The sequence below is a fragment of the Pelophylax lessonae genome (assembly GCF_965119305.1).
Source record: "Pelophylax lessonae genome assembly, chromosome: 4".
Lineage (NCBI taxonomy): Eukaryota > Metazoa > Chordata > Amphibia > Anura > Ranidae > Pelophylax > Pelophylax lessonae.
The window spans coordinates 271605486-271620775 of NC_138771.1; the positions used below are offsets into that span (position 1 = coordinate 271605486).

General features: G+C 43.6%; 1 protein-coding gene across 1 annotated transcript; it reads left to right on the forward strand.

Moving 5' to 3' along the window:
* The first annotated feature begins 706 nt into the window (after positions 1 to 706).
* On the forward strand, positions 707 to 12548 carry LOC309555248 (large ribosomal subunit protein eL20). The gene is made up of 5 exons (XM_082257147.1): positions 707 to 846; positions 5902 to 6081; positions 8143 to 8272; positions 10432 to 10541; positions 12400 to 12548. The coding sequence occupies exons 1-5, from the start codon at positions 829 to 831 to the stop codon at positions 12490 to 12492; spliced, it is 531 nt and encodes a 176-aa protein (XP_082113273.1). The 5' UTR covers positions 707 to 828; the 3' UTR covers positions 12493 to 12548.
* Positions 12549 to 15290: the final 2742 nt, after the last annotated feature.

The window sequence follows — 15290 nt, forward strand, 5'->3', positions numbered from 1 at the left end:
TTTAGGTACAGCGTCGCACGACCGCGCAATTGTCCATTAAAGTCACGCAGTGCCGAATCGCAAAATAGGGCCTGGTCAGGAAGGGGGTAAAATCTTCCGGGGCATAAGTGGTTAAAACAGAACACATATTATTTACACAGGTTCTGGGGTTAATTGAATGCAGATAAGGCACTAAGTGAGTATAATTACCACCTTAATCAGCCACAGAACCTGTGTAATTATTATGTGTTCGGTTTTAAAGGGATGAGGTGAGAACCCTAGGCTGCACCTGGAGCTGATGGAGGAATCGGATTGGATCCGGGAAATTGCGGACTCCAGGACAGGTAAGTGTCCTTATATTAATAGCCAGCAGCTACAGTATTTGTAGCTGCTTTTAACTTTTTTCCCCCAGACTAGAACTCCTCTTTCATAATGTGACACCATCTTCTGGTGTCACATCCAGGCTCTCACTCCTGGCCCTCCCCAGTATTTCACACCATGGGCCTGTCCACAGTCTCCACTGCAAAAATAACCTCAATAAATGACCATTTCCTTATAACCCTAGGAAGACACCCAGTACCAACATGTCTCTGCCAAACCAATGAGAAGTTTTTGGAGACAGGAGACATTAGACAACTCTCCAGCTCATTCATCCCTAGCAGTGTGCACCAACCACAGATCTCACATATATAAGCCAGAGAGTCTCGCAGACAGAGGATGACTGACTGTGAGCTCGTCCAATGAACACGCGAAGCTCTCAGCCAGCCAATAGGCGAAAACGTGCTGGGTGACGTATGGCAGCGCTGGCCTTTCCACTTCCTTTCGCTCGGCGGCAGGGATTGAGGCAGCATGAAGGCGTCTGGCGCTGTAAGGATTATCGGTGTATCGCGGCCTGGAGGGGCTGGACGGGAGGGGGGTCGGCCGGAATGTGCTACAGGGGCCCTCACAGAGTGGCAGCCTCGCTCCATGACGCCCGCCCGTGCCTTATGGCCTCGGAAGGAGCTGGCTACACTCGCGGCCTACATCATGGCGGCTTCTAGTTCAGCCATGCGGCCATGACCGGGGGGCTGGGGGGGAGATGGGCTGTCCGGGGAGGGATGGTGTGTGTAGAATACTTTACTTTATTGATATCCAGTGTGACTCCCATAGAGCGGCGTGGGGGACCTGTAGACTCCAGGCCGGGGATGTGCTGGAATGAGAGGCCTGAGGGAGATCAGGGACTTCAATCATCTTCGCTGGCCTATGGGGCGCTGCACAGGCTGATGTGCTCAGAGTACATGTGTGAACTTCCATGTGCTCTAGCTGCAGACTCCTCAACTCATACACATATATATATATATATATATATATATATATATATATATATATATATATATATATATATATATATATATCTCACTTTCTGATCTCAGAAAACAAGCATTGCTCACTTTAAGAAAACATGGCCTGGATTGGCATGACAGCCAGACTACTGACATTTACAATGGCTGCCACCCTATTTCTCTAAGAGGTGTCTCTTTAGAATACCTGGCACAGTCTGATTAGATGTAAATGTCGTTTAACTATACATTTTCCACCTGGTTCCCTTCATCTTTAGATTGAAGGATATTGGGGGGGGGGGGGTGCAGACAGGGCCGTCCACAGCTGGTAGTCCCCTCTGTAATATGGGGGGGGGGGGTGCAGACAGGGCCGTCCACAGCTGGTAGTCCCCTCTGTAATATGGGGGGGGGGGTGCAGACAGGGCTGCCCACAGCTGGTAGTCCCCTCTGTAATATGGGGGGGGGGTGCAGACAGGGCTGCCCACAGCTGGTAGTCCCCTCTGTAATATGGGGGGGGGGTGCAGACAGGGCTGCCCACAGCTGGTAGTCCCCTCTGTAATATGGGGGGGGGGTGCAGACAGGGCCGCCCACAGCTGGTAGTCCCCTCTGTAATATGAGGGGGGGGGTGCAGACAGGGCCACCCACAGCTGGTAGTCCCCTCTGTAATATAGTTTTATTACCTGATGATCTGTCCAGTATGTTTGTTTTTCAGCCTCTCGACAGACCAAACTGTCCATCAAAAGTGATATTTTTCACTGACGGGTGCATAGAGAGATATAGGTGTGTGTGTGTGTGTGTGTATATATATATATATATATATATATATATATATATATATATATATATATATATATATATATAATTTTCACATTGAAAGGAAAGTATTGATATAACTGCTTGATAAGTTTTTAGCTTGAGTTGTGCATTAAGTCATGTATGTAACATCTATCTAAATCCACTAGATAACCAACATTGCCCTCTTGCATAGGTTGACAGTGCTGCTGTCCCCAGGGTGGATACATTGTGTCTCCATAGATAGTGGAGGAGTGAAGGCTAAAGCCTAGTACACACTACTAGATTTTTTATTTTTTTTTGTGGTTTGAATGAAGAAAAAAAAACAAGATTGGAGCTGCTGTACTAACAATCTGATGTTAGTACGGTGATCTCCCCTGCTGAGCTATTGTATTCTGACAGGGGAATGGACCCATTGGCTGAGAGCACTGATCGGGAGTTGGTTGGCTGCTGGTTTTCCAGCATGCTAGTCTGACAGAAGCCAAATGACTGGCTGCCATACACAGGGGCCGAATATCTGCTGGTTTTTATTGACTTAGCCAATGTCGCCTGTCATTCGGCCCGTTTGTACGAGGCTTAAAGTGATATTTAAGCCTTAGGGTATTTTTTTTTTTTTAGAACATGTTATACTTCTCTGTGCAATAGTTTTGCACAGAGCAGCACTGGTCCTCCTCTTCTAGGGTCCCATGCCAGTACTCCTGGCTCCTCCCTCCTGCCAGGTGCTCGCTGTGGGGGCACCCAACCAGGCACACTCCTACTCCTGAGCCGTGGCTGTCTATATACACACGGAGCAGTGGCTTGGCCCCACCCCAGCTGTCTCCTAATTGGCTCACTGGCTGTGATTGACAGTAGCAAGTGCCAATGGCTCCTGCTGCTGCCAAAGGCCAATTCGCAGCAAGGCTCTCGTAGACATGGCTGGGTCGGGGGGGGGGGGGCTGCTGCGCACATGTTTTTTTACCTTAGAATGCATGAAGGTAAAAAAAAAAAACCTTGTGCCTACAACCAATTTAATGCGGCTTTCACGGGCAGACCGATGGGGTACACTTGTCAGTTTTTTTTAAGCAGACCCAATTGGACCCTCTATTGCCTTAAATGGAGCAGTAGATGTCACCAGACATCTGCTCATATCTGTTAAAAACAGGTGGGGATTAGTTCCCCAGGCGTCAATGGGATTGGATGGTCATGGGGTGTAAACTAAGGCCAACACAACTAATCGAAAATCGACAACTAATTAATTATGAAAATAGTTGTCAACTATTTTCATAATTAGTTGGCCTGCATACTGAATGAATTTTTTGTTTACATATCAGGAAAAACATTCAGCTCAGTACACATCCATACATGTCAGTAAGTGCCTGAGAACCTGTGAATGTGAGGAGCAATGCCTCATGGGACATGTAGTCCTTTCCAGAAAGCGAGTGGTTCTAAAGTTTTTATTTATTTTTTTACCTTGCTATTGGACACGCTATACTATGCTTAATGCTACATACTGTATATCTCTTTTGTCTGTTTGTAGAGTGGATTAGAGATTTTGCTACCTAACCATATAGTTGGTTATTTATAGAAATATTTAAGAATTGCTTTTTTTTTTTAAACTTTGCATATTGACTACATTATACACCACACTTTAAGGTTATCCAATTAATCAGCCAACTAATCGATTATGAAAATCGTTAGTTGCAGCCCTAGTGTAAACAGAAGCAAGCATCTGCCCTCCCATAGAGGAGAGCAGGCTGTCTGTGTCCTCTCTGCATAAGCGGAGCAAACAGACCAGCCATCTGCCCGATCAGCGGACAAATTCCCAGCTGAGCTGAAAAACTCAACCAATGTGAAAGGGGCCTAAGACAGGAGGCGTGCTACTGGCTGATTAACAGATAAAAATAAAGGGTAGAATTAAAAATAATCAATGAAACCACGTGTTCAGTGAATGGTAGGATGCAAAATTATTATTTTTGGGTTTAGCTACTCTTTAAGGCTGCTTTTCCTGTGCATTTTTAAACCGCATAAAAAAAAAAAATGCATGCGGCGTGTTTCCCATGTATTCCAATGGCCTTAGTTCACACCAGTGTGGTCAGTTCCAGTTCAGTCAACAAAAGTAGTACCTGCTGCATTTTTTTGCATCTGGAATGTGGCAAAACGCACATTGTCCTGAATTAGGACTAAGATTTTTCAAGTGTCCAAATAAAAGGGTAAAAAATGTACTGGAACACATTTAAAATGCATGTTATCTCGTATGCAAGAATGCTTCTAGAATGCTGAAATTGTGATTTTTAAAGCAGCCGTTATGCCAGAACTCTTCTGTCCTGTCCTCTTTGGGGGGGGGGGGGGGAGAGTATATATGTACAATATATTCTTTAACAAAAAGCTTTTGTTCGATTTCTTGATGGTAAAATCATGTAAGCCCAAATTTGTAGTGAAATACGTAAAACTCATTGTTCAGCTGCTGATCATGCCAGTTGTAGGGTTAGAATTTTTTTTTTTTTTTGGCTTGTTCTGTATATAGAACTTCAGTTTACTTTTGTAGAATCTTGGTTGAAAGGCATGTTTCAGCTCGCTCCACAGTGAATGGGGAAAAGGTCAGTGCGTGGCTTGGATGTAACTCCAATGTTTTACAGTTACAAAAATGTGTGCGTTGGGGACAAAGTCCCATGTGTGATATTTTTTTTTTTTTTTTTTTTGGTACCTCGTTCTCTTTAGTGAGACATCAGGGGTATAAGTCCCTGAATGTCTCCCCTGTGTTTCACTGAATGTAATGCAGTGCAGATTGCATTGTGATACATTCTTTCCTGGCCTTACTGACAGGGGGACCAGGAAGTGACATTTTACATGTTGCTTCCTGGTCAGCAACAAAGGGAGGAGAGTGGATGTTACCAGGGGTATGAAAGCAACCCGGCGCTGCTGGATTGCTTTTATCTGACAGAAATCGGTTAGTCAGATTTACACACAAACCCAGTGACTGCATTCACCGGTAGTGTATGAAAAACTCCCCAATGTCGGGTCCATACAGTTCCTGGCAGCGAGAACGGTTAAAAACGGCCACACATTTCACTTGTTTACTACGCAATTTTAGTCGGCACGATAGTTTGTTGTTTCTCATGGCTTGGGCCTCCATCAAGCCTAGGGAGAGCAGCAACTTTATAAATTGCCTGATTAGTGAAGGCATATGTCTGTAGAAAGCCTTTAATTCCACTTTAAATGTCCTAAAATTGTAAAAGGTTAAAGTCTCCATACTTGTCTGTCCAATGTTCCGGTGCCAATATCGTCTTAATTGCCGGTCTTTGGGCCTCTTCATTGGCCAGCAGGGAATGGCATCGCTCCAGCGCAGGAGGCAGTCATCCTGGCACTGTAAGCTTTACAATGCTGGAGCAAATGGTGTGCAGGCAGGTAGGGCCTTTTTTTTTTTTTTTTTTTTTTTTTTTTTTTTTCTTTTTTTTCTTTTTCCAGAAGACAGTGCATGTATGTTCTGCAAGAAATCTACCTGCTCTGTTTTTAGTGGGGCTTCAGTTCAGCTTTAACACCTTTTTCTGGGGTTCCCACTAATTTTCTTTAGCTTATATTGCACTTCAGCTGGTTTCTCTTGTGAAGCAGGTGACCAAGTAGATTGTGAGAGCCAATAAATTACTAAATAGTAACTTTTCTGTAATACAAATCTTATGACCTTTTTCAGCTATTTCTGTATAAATTGAATAGTTCTAAGCTCTCAGACATTATTACAACTGTATATAAGTTGAGGCTTTTCCAGTTACTGTAGAAATGGAAATATTAGTAACCATCATTTTACTGATTTTTTTTTTTTCTTTCTCTTTTGTAGCTAAGGGAGTACAAAGTCATCGGGCGCAGTCTGCCTACTGTTAAGGCACCTGTTCCACCTCTTTACCGTATGCGAATTTTCGCACCCAACCATGTTGTTGCAAAGTCTCGTTTTTGGTACTTTGTCTCTCAACTGAAAAAGATGAAGAAGGCATCTGGAGAGATAGTGTACTGTGGACAAGTAAGTAATCTGAAATGCAATATAGTAAATAACTACATGTTTTTTCTCCTCAAAAATCAAATTCTGCTTTATATAAAGATTATGGAAAAGTAAAAGTTTGCAGTGCTGTTAGATTGAGTTATAAAGTGCAATGGTGCTAATGCATATAAATATATGCTAACCAAAAAATATAGTGCAAAATCACGTAATTACAGTGCTGAAATGTGCAACATATGCAATTTTGTACTTTATGTATATAAGAACCACAAAATGACTGCAGTACTAGGCAATAAAGTGCAAAATTAGATATGGACCACAAAATCATTTATGTATGTAGTAGCTGATGCTGTTATAATGCTCATAGCATAAAGTCCACAAATTCCACCATAGATGTTCAAAGGTGCTGATAAGTCTTCTATTGTGAATTCAGGTGCTTGACCACCTCCCAATGGACAGCTGTAATGAAGGCTTATCAGATGTAGTGGACCCAATAAAGTATACACCTTTTGGGTCATTCAGGCTTCTAAGAAATAAATGGGCTTTATACCAGTAATACATACAAAGATCAATGGCTCAATCCTTCAACGTCCTCCACTAATGTGGAATATAGCCACTAGCAGTAAGAGCAGCAAGAAATCCTCTTCCGGACACGCAAAAAAAAGCTCACATAGTGTATCTTTTTTTTAAAACATTTTAATAGTAAAAATGAAGAAACACACTTGTACAGACTTGATGGTATAGCGCTTGTACAAGTAGATAAAAGATGGCTTTAGCAGTAGACCGATGCGTTTCGTCTAAGTAGACAACCCTAGATGCATATAGAATTTGTGGACTTTATGCTATGATGAGCATTTCACATTAACAGCATCAGCCACTTTATCACTTATACCATTTTATATTTTTTATATATATTTTTAAGAGTTTGTGGTCCATATCTAATTTTGTACTTTATTGCCTAGTACTGCCTTAATTTTGTGGTTTTCAGGCAATTTTGCACTTTATGTAATGAAGTATTTAGATACTTTGAAGTTGCACATTTCAGCACTGTAATTATGTGATTTTGCACATATTTTATGCACTAGTTTTTGGTTAGCATATATTTATATGCATTAGCACCATTGCACTTTATAACCCAATCTAACAGCACTGCAAATTTTTTCTTTTCCGTTGTCTTCACAAATTATAATTTGTTGCTGGCTGCTGTATATTTAGGGTTGGTGCAGTATATAGTATAACCGTGCTTTATAAAGATTGCAGCTTGGTGGTATTGTGCAGTGAAGGTAATTGATTAAACATGACCTTGTTTGCACCGAATTGTCAGGGGTGCACACAAAACCCAAAGATTATTATTCTGTGTAATAATCTTGTCTGGTGTGCACACAGCAACAGGACTTTGTCGCCTTTCTGGAGCTGATGTGCCCATGAAAGTGAAACTAAAGGTTCTACACTTGTAATTTAATTTTTGTTGTGAATTGTCACTTTTAGGTGGTTAATGCTGCCATAGACTTTTTTTTTTTTTTTTCTCTTGACTGGTATTTTACTGCTCCTCAAAGATGAAACGTGTGGATCTCTGGTATGACATAGTTGCTAAGCGATTGTATTTTGGTTACAACGTACGCATGGATACTATATTGGCTATTAAAAAAAAAAAAAATTGTGCCACTGCACAAGAGATGAGCTTGCTGTTAATTTTTCTGCATCCTGCACTTCCAGGAGAGTTGAATAGCCTGGTTAACCCCCCATATGCAGCGGTTTCATCCATTGGGCCCTCCCTTATTTTTTACACAGGGCACAGTGATGTAGGGGCTGACAGAAGGAACCACTGAATGTAGTAGGAGACCAGGCACTGGGTAGTCTCAAAGGTGTCAAATGCAAAATACTTTTGCAAGCTGATCTTTTCAAAAGTAACAGGGCTAACACCTTGGGCTGTGTTTTTTAAAAGCTAGAGTATGTCTTGTTTTTTGTAGATTAGCTAAACACTTTCCTCAGGGACAATTCACAAGAAAATAAACAATTTGGGCAAGTAACTTAAACAGATCTTATGCACAAAATGATTTTTTTTTCCCCTAATTACTTTTCCAGGTTTTTGAGAAATCTCCACTGAAGGTGAAGAACTTTGGCATCTGGCTACGCTATGACTCCCGTAGTGGAACACACAATATGTACAGAGAGTATAGAGACTTGACTACAGCTGGAGCTGTGACACAGTGCTGTAAGTAGTTACTTTGGCATTTTTTTACATATAGACCATTTCTGCAGTCACAGAACTTTATCTCAAAATGAAATGTTCTTAAACGGGCATTCATATGACCTTTTTTAAAATCCCCATACTTTAGGTATGAAATCGTTTTAGGCTAGACCTGTAGTAATGCAAACCTTTGGCATGCACAAAAGACTGCATCTAAAGCAAGGCCATAGGTGGATTGAAGTTCAGCAGGGACCCCCCTGTGAACAACCATGTTGTGGGAAAGTCTTGTTTTTGGTACTTCATCTTTTTCACTTGAGACAAAGGCATCTGGAGAGATTTTTGTACTGTGGACAAGTAATCTGAAATGTGATATAGTCGATTACTACTTTGTGGGGTTTTTCTTTTGTTGCTTCAAAAAATGATGCTTTATAAACATTGCAGCTTGGTGGTATTGTGCAGTGAAGGTAATTGATTGAACATGACTTTATTAACCCTGAATGTCAGGGGTGCACACAAAACCCAAAGATTATTATTCTGTGTAATAATCTTGTCTGGTGTGCACACAGCAACAGGACTTTGTCGCCTTTCTGGAGCTGATGTGCCCATGAAAGTGAAACTAAAGGTTCTACACTTGTAATTACATTTTTGTTGTGAATTGTTACTCTTAGGTGGAGTGAATACTGCCAGACTCCTCCCTTTTTTTTTTTTTTTTTTTTTTTTTTTTTTTTTTTCTTCTCTCTCCTGACTGGTGTTTTAATGTGCCTCAAACATTGTGTGGATCTCCTGGTATGACCTAGTTGCTAAACGACTATTTTGGTTACAATTTACACATGGACACTGTTGGCTAAACTGTGTGGCAATTCCTGTTCGACAGATTTTTTTTTTTTTTTTTTTTTATATATATATAGATTAAAGGTTTTTGAAAATTCCTGTTCAACAGTCAGCAGCTGCTGATTGAATTCTGACAGCAGAGAATCCTGCTGCCAGAGTATAAGGTTTTCCTTATTCTGTTTCGGTGCATTTATGACCAGTTTAGGAATAAATAGCTGAGGCAATTTCCCCAACCACTCCACAAAAAAATGAGCCCCCCACAAGACCATAAAGTAAGGCTTATTTGCCCTTACCTAGTAAAGCTCTGCCCCATAGGGTTTTAATGCATTACTACAAGATATTTCATGAGATGTATGGAACAAAACATTTGTCATGAGAAATAAAAACGTAACTACAGGCTAATGACTAGAATACTGTAAAATATATTCACGCACTATTTTACATACCAATAATTCTTTAGTCCGTTTTTGACACGCATCCCTGCTGGACAGTGTATTTGGGTCTGAGTTGTCTCAGCAGGGCCCAAAACCCTACAGCTTGCTAATTGAAGTTTAAGAAGCACGCTGCAGGTATAACGCTTGCTCCTCCTGCATCAGTAGTCTGTTATGTTTTTTTTAGTTCAAACTTGGCACACAGGGACAGGGCTAACTAGCCATGAAGTCTGCTCGCCCATATTTAGGAATTAGAAAGTAGTTCTTCATAATTTCATAAGCCTGTAATGCTTTTCTTTAAATTAGCCTTAGGTGATGTATTTGTGGGGACATTTTTGGTTACTTGCTCTTTATTTTAGTCTTGGTTTGCCATTTTGAATAGTGTGGTGCAGATACTACATTTTTAGTAGCAAGGTACCTAGTATGCCAAGAGAACATAATCTACATTCCCCATTTGGCTGGCAGTGCACTTTTGGCTGTCAAACCATGCTGTTAAGGATAGGTGAAAATGAGGTGCAGGATATAAGATTTTGGCATGTGCATTAAATTCACAGCACGTATTCTGGTTAGGTAGCTGTCCACAACGGTGTACCCTTAAGTAATGTTTACCCAGAGTTGAAAATCCACATGTTGAACAGTCGAAGAGTGCCAAAGCAAGTGTCCCAAGAGTCATCAGATTTTTTTTTTTTTCCCCGTAGCTTTTGCCCAGATTCTTTAAAGTTGGAAAAGTGATATGACCTGTACTACTACAAATGTCAGTCTAGGGTTTAGAGGCGCTCATGAATTCCAAATGTTGTATAGGGCGATCAAGTCTTGATATTTGGAATGTTCTTCAGCGGACCGTCACATTTTGGATCCAGCATTGTAATTTTTATGTGTTAAAAAATGAATCCCACAATTTTGTCACTCGCTTTTCTCTAGATCGTGACATGGGTGCACGCCATCGTGCTCGTGCCCATGCTATTCAAATCATGAAGGTTGAGGTGATTCCTGCCAACAAGTGTCGCAGACCTGCCATCAAGCAGTTCCACGTAAGTAGGATCCTTGTGTAACCATCTAGATTATGGAAGACCTACTCTGTTCCAAGAGAAGGAAAGAAAGCATGGTAGCAGTTGTATAGACTGGTTATGGGTGAACACTAGTTTGCATTCAAATGCAAATGTTTGGGAGAGGTCTTTGTACACAAGTCTGTCTGTACGGGAGAATTCATGTCGCAAGTTGCTGCAGCATGTTTTGGAGCTTGTGTCCTTATCAAAAGGCCAGTGTGGCTTGTGACCTATTGAGTGCTTTAAAGCATGGTCCTCTAGGAGCACATGCTTTTCCTTTGCATTGATATCACTCCTTTAGCCATCAAGAAAAACAAGCATGTAAGCTCTAGTTGGATTTTTGCAATGCCCTAACATTGTCACATAGGTGGAAAGGGAGTTGCATGCACCTTTAAATACAAATAGGAATTTCCATTGCTTCTGGCAGCAAGGGAGTGTAGGAAAGAATAAATGCTGCTAGGGGGCCAGGCAATACAGCTACCCTGTTGCTTTGTCTTGCATGAATAAAGCAGATTGGGGCTGTCCCTCAACTGTACTTTTTTTTTTTTTGACCAATTAAAATACTTGCTTCCTTATACACTTTGTCCCTCTGATCAAGAGGAGTTGGTTTCTGCACAGACTTAGGCCAGTGAAGAGATGAGTGTCTCTTGTGTACCCGCAGTCCTCATTTGCTCCTCCTGGCAATCCCCACTTCCTTACAGGACACAGTTGTGATGTAGCAGTCAGTGAAGGAACACTGCTGTGTGGGACTCAAAAGATCTACACACTTGGAAGTGTTTGCATAGGTGCCAGCCAGCTGTTTCTGTTGATCAGAGCAGCATTTGGTGGCTTGGACAGTGGGAGAAGCAAGTTTTTTATTTTTTTTGTTTTTTTCCTTTAGGCCTCTTTCACACTTGCTGCTCCGTCGGTGGACTCAGTTTTTTTTTGTTTTTTTTTTTTTCTGTGTGCGGAGACAGAGCTGTCGGGTCCCCACTCTTCTTTATGGGGGAATCAGATGAGGCGGTCGGTTCTCATCCGATCCGCCAGATAGATGGAAAATAGTTTCCATCCGTCCAGATTTGATGGCTCGGATGTCAGCGGACCTGTCGTCGCTGACATCTGATGCCCCATAGAGATGCATGGGGCATCCGTTCAGATCCGCCTGAAAAACCGTCAGGCAGATCTGAATGGTCCAAGTGTGAAAGGGGCCTTGCCTTGTAGGTACAGCATTAATGTAAAAGATTTTTAGCTATAGTTGCTTTAAATTGTAATGGTAACAAAGAAGTGTTTTGACAGTGGTGAAGTTGAATTAGTACTTGTATAGAAAGCATGTTCAAGTAAGACCTTCCGAACACATGGTGTTTTAATCCGTGCCTCATGCAGGGCCGTGTTTTTTTGTTTTTTTTTTTTTTTTTTTTTCCATGGGGGTGCACCTATGTTGCGTTCAGGGGCATCCCAATTGATTGCAATAAGACTGGCAAGCAGAGGGATGCACACAACACCTGTGCATTCCCGTGCCAGGAAAACACTGCACCACATGGATTAAAAAGCCACGTGTGAACGAGGCTTTAAAGTGTAAGACTGTCCTTTTGAGTACATGCAAATTATGACACTTCATTCTCTGCAACACTGTTAATTGTGCCTTATTTGTGCATATTTACTTACAAAACCTTTAAAAATGTAAACCTGTTCAGTCTGCAGCAATGCAATACTTGTTTCTAGTAGATATGTTTGTACTGGGCAGTTTATCCTTATGTGTTCTAGCATAGAGATAAGTTGGACTGGGGTTCTTAAGCTTAGTAGTAATGCATTTGTTAATGTAAACAAAGCAAATAACAATTTTTTTTTTTTTTATATATTTTAGGATTCAAAGATCAAGTTCCCTCTGCCACACAGGGTTCTGCGTCGCCAGCACAAGCCTCGCTTCACAACCAAGAGACCAAACACCTTCTTTTAAGCAAGTCAAAAACTCGCTTTTTGTTCTCTGGTCAAATAAAATTATTTGTGAAAAAAGCATTGGTAATTTTTTTTCAAAACATTGTATTTACTAGTTTATAGTACAGTTGCTGTGGGGAAGAATGCCATTTTAACACTCCAAAGGTTGCTGGAGAAAGCCAAAAACTCACTAGTAAATAGTATTGTGTAGGACCATATTTAAAAAAAAATTAAATAAATAAATATTATGCCTAAGGCCTCATGCACACTGGACGTTTTTACAGCTGCTGTTAGCAGCGTCAGACGTTTTTTTTTTTTTTTTTGCAGCTGCAGAACGCCCATCCATGTTATTCTATGGACTCATGCACACATAGAGCTTTTAGGAGCTCCAAGTGGCATAGGCGTTTTACAGCTCCAAAAAAAACCCAGGAACTGTGGGTTCAGGAGCTCCAGCGTCAAGCTGCAAAAAACGTCTGACGCTGCTAAAGGCTCCATAAGGCTTCTTAACGTGCGTTAAGCCACGTTATACGTTTTTTTTTTCTTCCATTCAAAATCAATGGCTCCCTATGGGAGCCTATTGATTTGAATGGAAGTCACACCGCAGGTCGGATCAGGGTGATCCGACTTGCGGTGCGACCTGCACTGTGAGAATCTTGAGGGGGAACTCCACGCCAAAATGGGGAAAAAAACGGCGTGGGGTTCCCCCCCAGGTTCCAAACCAGGCCCTTCGGGTCTGGTATGGAATTTGAGGGTAGCCCCGCGCCGAAAAAACGGCGTGGGGTCCCCCCCAAAATCCATACCAGACTCTTATCCGAGCATGCAGCCCGGCATGCCAGGAAAGGGGAGGGGACGAGCGAGCGGCCCCACCCCCCCTGGATCATACCAGGCCACACGCCCTCAACATGGGGGGGGGGGGGGTGTGGGTGCTTTGGGGCAGGGGGGCTCTGCACCCCGCACCTCAAAGCACCTTGCCCCCATGTTGATGAGAAGGGCCTCATCCCCACAACCCTGGCCGGTGGTTGTGGGGGTCTGCGGGCAGGGGGCTCATCGGAATCTGGAAGCCCCCTTTAACAAGGGGGCCCCCCCCAGATCCCGGACCCCCTCCCTATGTGAATGGGTATGGGGTACACTGTACCCCTACTCATTCACCCCATAAAATGCAGTGTATGGAAATAACGACAGGAGACGTTTTGGAAAATTTATTAAAAATCTTCATCCGGCTCTTGTCCTCTCCGGGGGTCTTCTGCTGTCTTCTCCTCTCCGAGGGTCTTCTGCTCTTTTGCTGTCCGCCCTTCTTGTCTCTCCTCTCCGGGGGTCTTCTGCTGTCTTCTCCTCTCCGGGGGTCTTCTGCTCTTTTGCTGTCCGCCCTTCTTGTCTTCTCCTCTCCGGGGGTCTTCTGCTGTCCGCCCTTCTTCTGTCCAATCTTCTTGTCTTCTCCTCTCCGGTCTTCTGCTCTTTTGCTGTCGGCTGTCCTTCCTCCGGTCCTCCGACGACGTCTCCAGCGATTATGCCGGCCTCTGGTCTCCGCAGCTTATTATATAGCCATTAGGGGCGTGGCCGCCAGATGTCATCTGTGACACGAGGGGGCGTGGTCTCCCGATGACGTCATCTGGCGGCCACGCCCCTAATGGCTATATAATAAGCTGCGGAGACCAGAGGCCGGCATAATCGCTGGAGACGTCGTCGGAGGAGGACCGGAGGAAGGACAGCCGACAGCAAAAGAGCAGAAGACCGGAGAGGAGAAGACAAGAAGATTGGACAGAAGGGCGGACAGCAGAAGACCCTCGGAGAGGAGAAGACAAGAAGGGCGGACAGCAAAAGAGCAGAAGACCCCCGAAGAGGAGAAGACAGCAGAAGACCCCCGGAGAGGACAAGAGCCGGATGAAGATTTTTAATAAATTTTCCAAAACGTGTCCTGTCGTTATTTCCATACACTGCATTTTATGGGGTGAATGAGTAGGGGTACAGTGTACCCCATACCCATTCACATAGGGAGGGGGTCCGGGATCTGGGGGGGCCCCCTTGTTAAAGGGGGCTTCCAGATTCCGATGAGCCCCCACAACCACCGGCCAGGGTTGTGGGGATGAGGCCCTTGTCCTCATCAACATGGGGGCAAGGTGCTTTGAGGTGCGGGGTGCAGAGCCCCCCCTGCCCCAAAGCACCCACACCCCCCCATGTTGAGGGCGTGTGGCCTGGTATGACCCAGGGGGGGTGGGGCCGCTCGCTCGTCCCCTCCCCTTTCCTGGCATGCCGGACTGCATGCTCGGATAAGGGTCTGGTATGGATTTTGGGGGGGACCCCACGCCGTTTTTCGGCGCGGGGCTACCCTCAAATTCCATACCAGACCCGAAGGGCCTGGGGGGGAACCCCACGCCGTTTTTTTCCCCATTTTGGCGTGGAGTTCCCCCTCAAGATTCTCACAGTGCAGGTCGCACCGCAAGTCGGATCACCTTGATCCGACCTGCGGTGTGACTTCCATTCAAATCAATAGGCTCCCATAGGGAACCATTGATTTTGAATGGAGGCAGAAAAAACGCTGCTAACAGCTACTGTGGCCAAACGTGCAATAACGCTAGTAGAAAAAGCTACTGAAAGCACGTTTTTACAGCTGCTGTTTCCCGGCGTTATGTAAACAGCTTTGGAGCACGTTTTTATGACGCCCTGTGTGCATGGAGCCTTAAAGCAATGCATCTACCAAAATACTGTGAACTAGTGAGTGGGAACATGCAGCTTACCAGTTCTTAAATATTAGTGCCGGTTCACACTTCCGCGTTTGCGGAGATCGCATGTAATTCGGAGCGCACTGTTCCTAATTGCATG